The 8,625-nt window shown below is 36.6% G+C and overlaps 1 protein-coding gene across 6 annotated transcripts in view; it reads left to right on the top strand.

The window, feature by feature from the left end:
- The first annotated feature begins 793 nt into the window (after window positions 1–793).
- Window positions 794–8,625, top strand: part of DCUN1D1 (DCN1, defective in cullin neddylation 1, domain containing 1) — a 32,468-nt gene continuing 24,636 nt past the window's right edge. For 2 of the 6 annotated variants that reach the window (XM_014534213.1, XM_014534216.1), the window contains exon 1: window positions 794–966. In XM_014534213.1, coding sequence (XP_014389699.1) covers window positions 832–966 — 135 coding nt within the window. In that variant the 5' untranslated portion in view covers window positions 794–831. Of the gene's footprint in view, window positions 967–6,613; window positions 6,685–7,604; window positions 7,677–8,625 lie in introns of all 6 variants that reach the window. The other 4 variants (XM_014534214.1, XM_014534215.1, XM_014534212.1 and 1 more) reach the window with 4 other exon arrangements.

Here is an 8,625-nt window from a genome sequence, read left to right as displayed (position 1 = left end):
TGCAACCTGTTCTCATTTCATGAAATGCGGAGCAGCACACTTGCTAGCCTTTGAGCCCATATTGTGTGTGCTTGGGGTGGGAGGAGTGATCGCTTTATTACGCCAGTTAAAGAGACCACTTGTGATTTTTTGAAAGACAGTTTGTCAAGTGATTCCCCCCTCTCTCTCTCTCTCTCTCTCTTTTTTTTTGTTTGGGGGGGAAACACACACACACACACAATGTTTAACGTGGTGGTCAAGTTATGTTTACATTCTGGTGATGATGCACCTGACTCTGTGGGACTCCCTTTGTTTTTCAGAAGCGATGCTTGCTTGGCCTGAAAGTCTGAGCATGAGTTGAATTCCAGGCAGGTTGCTGTATGAATAGACAGTAAAAATGATATTGTTGTCCGCGGGCTCAGGGGCAGCATAAAGGCCTCTTTGAGGAGGGTGCGTGCGTGTGTCTGTGTGTGTGTGTGCGCGCGCGCGCTCAGGGAATGCCCAGTGTCTTTTGTTTTTAGTTGGTCTTATTTCTGCTGAAGGACACTTATCGAGCCCCAGCTTCCAACTTGGCAAAAGTTTGGTGTCGTATATAAGATATGTCGCTTAGCTTGCTGTATATTCAAGGTTTATATCCTAGGGGAAGTTCCATGCTTGTAAGAAAACTTTGTCATAAAGTGCAGGTCGGTGTTGGGATTGATACTACAGTGTTCAAAGGTCCCCCTTCTAGGGCGTCTAAACAGTTTCTAGTTTCTTGGTATGATGACGGTCATGGACATTACTCCTCGGGTTCCCAGACTCTTGGCCTGTAGATGAGCAGTAACCCCCTGTGAACCCCGAGAGCGCGTGGACATGTGCTCTGTTCTTGGTGATCTCCGGGTCGGCAGCATCCTGTGGAGAGCCACGGTCTCGGTGATGCGCATCACCTGTTCAGGAATTCAGGTTTCTCGTGTGCTTCATCTGAGAGTTCAGCTTGGATTGGAGCGTGTAAGCTTCTATCCTTTTGTTAATATTAAGTAGCTAGTTTTGGAATTTAGCCATAACTCATCTAATTATACCAGTAGTGACAAGATATTACTAATTTAAGGCCCTTCTGTGGCCGAACTCAGATCATGTCACTAGAATTGTCTTGAAGTGCTCTAGTTAGTTTAGAAACTCAATCACCGTGGGCCCTACTAGAAGTTAGGCCATAAGAATTTTCTGCTTCAAAATTGTCTTATAAATTTCTTATAACTGCTTCTCGATGTAATTTTTGGACTCATGTTTTTTGTTTTGTGTGTGTGTGTGTGTGTATGTGTGTGTGTTGTTTTGTTTTGCTGTGTGTGTAATGCAGCCCACTGCTAGGACACGTTGTCAATTTGGGGACAAGTTTAAATGATGGGATAATCGAAATATTTTGTATAAGAAAAAAATTGTTCATATAACTAAAAATAATTCAGAAAGTAGACAATATTCTGTTACTCCTGAAAATCTTTTAAAAAGTGGTCAGAATTTTTGGGTTTTCTTATTTGTAAGATGACATAATTGGATTTGATGATTTCTAAAGTTCCATTCAACTATAAAAATTTTGGTTATAATGATTTATATATTTTATTGATTTCAGAGAGGATGGGGGAGAGAGATGGAAAAAAAGAGAAACATCAATGATGAGAGATAATCATTGATTGGCTGCCTTGTGCATACCCCACACTGGGAATGGCCTGCAATCCAGCCCATGATCGGGGCATGTGCCCTGACTAGGAATCACACTGTGACCTCCTGGTTCATAGGTCGAAGTTCAATCACTAAGCCACCCTCATGATTTTTATTAGAGGTGTGAGAAGTGTGTAGACTGTGTAACCTACTAGATTTTTGATTCACAGTATCATAGAATATTTAGACCTGAAATGACTTCAGAGATCATCTATTTACTTCCCCTTCACAAATGAAGAAATTGAGAATCAAGGAGGTTTTAAGGTTCAAGGTTGCAAAACTGTTTGTTGTAGAATTGAAACTATTTTCTCCTGGCTTACTATTTCCCCCAATATTTGTGATACAGTCTTCTGACTCACATGAAATCGCTAGAAATGGTTGAAAATTGGATTTGAAAGTAAAATATATTACTCAAACATGAAAACCCAAGTATTATTAATGAATATTTTAAATAACAAAATTTTAGTGAATTAATGATGTTAATTACTGTTTTTTAATTTTTTTAAATGTGTGGACTTTTGAAATTTAAGATTGTATTTTGAACAAATACCAGTGTTTATACGTCCAAATGACTATAGGCCTGTTCAAGATTGTCTCTTTAAGAATTTGTTTTACATTTGTTTGACTATATATATAAAAGCAAATTAAAGAAGGGCCTTAATCTTGATGATTACTTATTAAATACCTATTATGTGCCAGGCACTGTTCCAGGCACTGGGGATATGTATATGTATATGTATATGTATATGTATATGTATATGTATATGTATAGTTTGTTTCACTGAAAGATGAAAATCCCTGCTCGGGTGAGAGCTACATTTTAGTCAGCAGAGACAGATAATAAACATCGTATATCTTTTTCTTCCTTACTATGTTAGAAGGTGTTAAGTGCTATGGGAGAAAAGCCCCTTTAGGGAGGGGAATTGAGAGTGGAGGGGGGCAGTGGAAGTGGGGTTGCAAAATGGTGTCTTCACTACTGGTGAGGTGAATTTTGAGCAGACTAGGAGATGAAGGAGTGAGTCCCACAGAAACACAGTGGGGAGAGATTTGAGGAACGTTGAGATCGTGTTGCTGGAGCAGTTTGTATGGGGCTCCCTCTCCCCCATACAGTGTCATGTTGGCATTGGAGCAGATGAGGTCTGAGTGAGGAGTGGAGATGGGCATGGGTGGGCATTGAAAGGATATTGGGTCTTTATTCCAAGAGAATTGGGAGCCCACTGAAGGATCCTGAGCGGTATGGTGGACCTTGTTTCCGCTGTCCCATCGTGTGCCACTGCAGTATTATAATCATTATTTTTAAAGCAGTTTTTGAAGACAAAACCCATGTTATAGTTTTCTTTACCATGAAGCTTCTGTGAGTTTTGAGTTCTCTTTAAAATGACTGTCCAATATTTAATAAAAACTAGTGGACTGTTGAGTTTACCTAGTTAAAACAGCACAGAAATATCTTTCATAGATTGCCTTTGAATATGTTATAGTAGCTTGTGTATAGTTTAATGGCTACATGCTGAAAACTGGGCCATTGGGGAGAAAGGAGGATATTAACATTTATTGAGAACATACTGTTTGCTGGTTAATTTACCACCATTATTTTATTTAATCTCCACTCCAATTTGTGAGGTAGTTACTGCTATTTCCTCTTAACATACATAGAAATGAATATTTATCAGTTCTAAGTGCTATGACCAGGGTAAAGAGCCAGTATGTGGCAGAGCAGGGATAAGAAGCTTGGTCTCTCATTACACATTTTACCCCCTCCTCCTAAAAAAAACAACAAAAACTCAGCAAGCACCCTTTTCGTATAGGTGTGGAATTTTTTTATTAGTTTCACTCTGGTTTCTTCCTTATACTGAATAGTTGTTTCCATACATAATCAAGATATCTCATTTAAACATTTAAGTAATTGAAAAATTAAAACTCTTTTGGTACATACAGTAAAAAAGTTGAATGTAAAATAAACTCATTGCAGTAGTGGTCTTCTTTTTAAGTTTTAAAACAGCTGAGCTCATTTGAGTCAAGTGGCCTCAGAGATTAGGTCCAGCATAGTAAAAATCTGTGAGAAATCCCTCTTTTAAGTTTCAGTATGTGTTGTTCACCCTGTGATAGTGTTAGCCATGACATTTGAAGAAGAGAAATAGTTCCAAATAGGATTCAGTTGCTTTGTGGACACAAACAAGCTCTTGAATAACCTGCTGACTATCTAGTTTGCCTAGTCACTTTAGGTGTATACCCCCCACCTAAGAAAAAGCAAAAACAGAAGGGAAAAAATGTCCCTAAATCATCTTTTATCTCTATGTGGAACCCATTTATATAATTAGTGCCTAATCAGTGATTAGGCTGCTTGTTTTCATTGTAAAAATGGAAGAGATTTACTTTTAAAGAGTTTTTTTCTAAAGAACTTAACTTTAGCCGTAACCGGTTTGGCTCAGCGTCGGCCTGCGGACTGAAGGGTCCCGGGTTCGATTCTGGTCAAGGGCATGTACCTGGGTTGCAGGCACATCCCCAATAGGGAGTGTGCAGGAGGCAGCTGATCGATGTTTCGCTCTCATCGATATTTCTCTCTATCCCTCTTCCTTCCTCTCTGTAAAAAAATCAGTAAAATATATTTTTTAAAAAAGAACTTAACTTTAGATAAGCACTCTTGTAATACACTTTTCAACCCTCAACACTGAACATAGTGTTCAGCAACAGAGATAAGTTGACATGGCCCATTCCTTTGTTATAGTTTTCATTTCAATAAACATTTAGAGACTTATTTATTCATAGGATTCTTATATTTCTGGATTTACTAAATATTAGAATTAGGAGATTTCATTTTTTCAGGGATCATTTATTCTCTTATGAAACATATTGCACGACTGTTAAGTGTTAGTCATCATAAGTTCTTTAACTATGGAACTTAAAACTCTCATTTAATTCTTGTTAGTAACATTGTAGTTTGATTTTTTTTTTTAAATCCTCACCCGAGGATATTTTTCTATTGATTTCTTAGAGAGAGAGAGAGAAAGAGAAAGAGAGAGAGAAAGAGAGAAATATCACTGTGAGAGAAACACATTGATTGGTCACTTCCTGCACTCCTCGGCCAGGGCCCCGGCCAGAGAGGAGCCTGCAACCGAAGTACGTGCCCTTGACTGGAATCGAACCTGGGACCCTTTGGTCTGCAGGCCGACGCTCTATCCACTGAGTCAAACCGGCTAGGACTGATTTTTTTTTTTTTTTAAGAAAAGATGTCTGCCCTGGCTGGTTTGGCTCAGTAGATGGAGCATCAGCCTGCGGACTGAAAGGTCCTGGGTTTGATTTTGGTCAGGGGCACATGCCTGGATTAGGGGCTGGATCCCAGGTGTGGGGTGTCAGGAGTCAGACCATCAGTGATTCTCATTGATGTTTCTCTCTCTCTCCCTCTCCCTTCTCTCTGAAATCAATAAAAATATATATATATATTTTTAAAAGAAAGGATGTGTATGGAGAGGAGAAGCAAATTTAAATTAGCTACCTCGATTGCTTGTTAGAAGTTGAAGCAGTAAGTTTGGAAGAATCAATTGAAATGTGATAACTAACACAAGTATTTTAAGGAGGTAATTTCTATCCTATTATCGTAGATAATCTGGAATTAGCAAAATAACTTTTTAATAGTCAAAACAGTTTTCTCTGAACCAGAATCAAAACATTCTATTTACCTGGTAGTCATCTTTTGAATAATAATCTAATAATTCTGTGAATGGGGAAGAGAAAATCCTTTAAATTTCCATTAACAGAATAATTTTTTTAAGCCTGTGAGAAAAGTTCTTTAAAAAAAATACAGATTGTAAGTTTGGATCTTACAAGTATACTTTCTGAACTTTTCCCCAGGTGAATTGCCATAATATAAAGCATCATTGGGTATACTAATTGTATAGTATATAATAATTATACATTATTCCATATTTGACTTGGTGTAATAGTAGTATAGCACCTCTTAAAGAAGAGTTCATTTTGTCATTCAGAGTGCAGGAAGTTTACAGATGAATGATAAGTCACAGGCCAAACCATAAGTAATGTTTCTAAACTGCAGATTATCATTTAAAAGAATATTGAGGGGTTTTGTTTTTCTTAATATTTGAAATTGTACACATTTGCTTATATTTTCTGGCCATAGCCTGTACATGTATTTGTATTTTCCTCTGGGTTTCAAGTCTTCTCATTGGAAAAGGAAACCCTGACTCTTATTGCCTCCTCTGCACATTTAAAGCTGTAGAGTATGGTCATCTTTTAAAATACAGACTGACCGGACTACAAACACATTTTTCTTCCTGTTGAATTACTTATCTTAAAATAACCTATCCCTCTCTTTTCCCACCCTTTCCCTCCCAGGAAACTCTAAAAGGGAAGTTCCATCCCTAAATTAGCCTTTTTAGTTAGGTTATAAGCTTAATGGGTACATTTTAGTCAGAATGCAGATGGTTTACCTTTGAAAGGGGAAAGGTCAATTGATTATTGAACTTTTCTATAAAACGATGTGAAGAAATATTGCTCACAATTCACCTCCTCCCCCCAGTGCACACATAGTCAGTGTTTGCACTTTTGCCCTTTTCCTCTTTTACTTGATGATAGAATAAATGGAAAGATCATGCCTTGAAGTTAGGCACCAGGCTCTGTTGCTTTTTAGACAGGTCTGTGTCCTTAGATAAATTGAGCTCTGAGGCCTGGTTTCCTCATTTGTAAAATGGAATCAGAGATAACCACCTTGCATAGTTGGCACACAGTAGGAGTTCAAATAAATATTAGCTGCTAATTTTCTGATTATAGTTATCATTCTTTCTTTACTGTTTACATAGAATTACTTTTTTTCTCTGGAGTATATATTATTATTTGGTCATGCACTTGTAAAGAGGACTTACTATGTGCTAGTTACATTTCTTAGAGTTTAACCTGAATTAATGTAACCTTCACACCCTGTTTACAGATGAAGAAATTGAAGCACACAGAGATCAGAGATTAATTTTCCCAAAATCACACAGCAATTAAGAGGCACAGGTAGGATTGAAATGCTGCCTGTCTGGCTTGAGAGTCTGCACTCTTCACTAACCATATACCTCCTCTGTACAGGTGAAAGGGAATAAGATTTCTAGCTATTCCTCAGATTCTTAGCCTGGCTTTCTTGCAGAACTGTGCTTGTTAGTTGAATTGATTATTTTCCTGCACTTTTGACTTCAGACCTTTAATCTATGGGAAGTTTTTTTTATAGATGAGTGATTTGGGATATTGTAATACTTGGCTTTAACTATTGAATACTATGTATCATATATGGAAAGTATGATTTTCTGGACTTAAACTAGTTCTTAAGTTTCAGATGAAGTTAAACTGTTAATCATATGGAAAACACAGAATCAACATACAGAGCTTTTAGTGAGAATTATGAGTGGTCATTACAGTGTTTTGATTTTTAAAATGTTGCCTTTTGTGAGCTATATTCATCAACTCCTGAGATAACTAGAATTAAGTCAAGGGTGAGAAGATGAAAATTTAGAATAGAAATAATAAAATGTGTCTTAATTTTTAGCTTTTAAAAATATCACTTACCCGTTAAAATTATTTCATTTCAAATTGTCAGGACTTAGTTAACTAGAAAATCATTTATCATGTTTATTATTTTTCTTGAGAGAAATACGTGAGAAATTTAACTTTATGATCATTATTATTTTCTTACCGTAGAGCGTTTCTTGAGTCCATATTTTATCACAGTGGACTTTGTAGATTCAGTGGTAAAATATACTTGACTACTTATATGATTCTTGGCTACATTCAAAGTATTTGTCTGATTTTTTTTCCTAGATAATCTATTATTTTAAATGTGATTCTTACATTTCTTGAGTGAAAAAAGTTACAAGCATGTGATAGATTTAAGTATTAGATAATATGTATTAACAACCAATTTTTATTTTTATTTTGGCAAGATGAGCAAATAAGTGCTTTTTATTGTCCAGATTATGGTAGTACTTCTAATGTTGGTAATCTTCAATACAGTTTTAAGTAGCCTTCTATTACAAGAGACAGCATTCCTTTCCTCCCTCATTTCCTTTCTTTCTCTTCCTCTTCCTCCTCCTTTCTCTTTTTATTTTTCTAAAATAAAAAATAATCAGAATATATCCTGCATTTTATACATTTTACATACCACTATTGAATTTCCTTGAAAACTTAATATCTAGATAGTTTTTACATTTGAGTACTGAATATTGTATTGCCTAATTTTATTTATTGACCACTCTAGTTTTTTTAAAATAGATCTTAAAGTAAGTGGCATATACTACAGTTGAGTGCTGAGTCATTGTAGTTGTCATATGTTTTTGGTCTTAGGAAGATTCCCCACTGAGTTTATAGTAGAAAGAGAAAACATCCATCTGTTTCTTTTCCACTTCAGTTTTCTGTCCATCCTCTCATCTCCTATAAAATAATTATTTGCTGGCTAGATACCCTTTTTCTCTTTCTTAAGTTGATAAAAATTACAGCCTTTGGTACCATACTCAAAACACCTTGCCTGGTGCCCCGATATGGCCGGGGAAAAGGAGGTGGGAGTGTTACAGCTCTCATATATAGGCTTGGGAGAAGGGCAGGTCGATGTAGTCCACTCCAGCTCTACTCCAGGACAGCCTTTGAGATCACAGAACTGAGTACATCCTCTTCAGTAGGACAACAGGTGTTGAGATTTATTCTAGGCACAGAGAGTAAATAGAGAAATGATAAGAGTATGTGATAAATCCAAGGAGGAGGCAGAGGATACTGATCAGACTTTGCAGGAATGGGATTGCTTATTACTACTTGGCCTTGCAGGAACCCATATTATCAGTTCTCTACCAGGTATCACTCATTAGCTTTTATGGTGCTAGAAATGGGTAGCTGCAGCCTTTTTTCTGAAAATATATTTATATTGCCCATATACTGGAAATTTAAACCAGTTAAATAGTGTGTGTATATATG

The sequence above is a fragment of the Myotis brandtii genome, unplaced genomic scaffold (assembly GCF_000412655.1).
Source record: "Myotis brandtii unplaced genomic scaffold, ASM41265v1 scaffold127, whole genome shotgun sequence".
Classification (NCBI taxonomy): Eukaryota; Metazoa; Chordata; class Mammalia; order Chiroptera; family Vespertilionidae; genus Myotis; species Myotis brandtii.
Note: the sequence above shows the minus strand (reverse complement) of the source record. Positions and strands in the feature narration are given on the sequence as shown.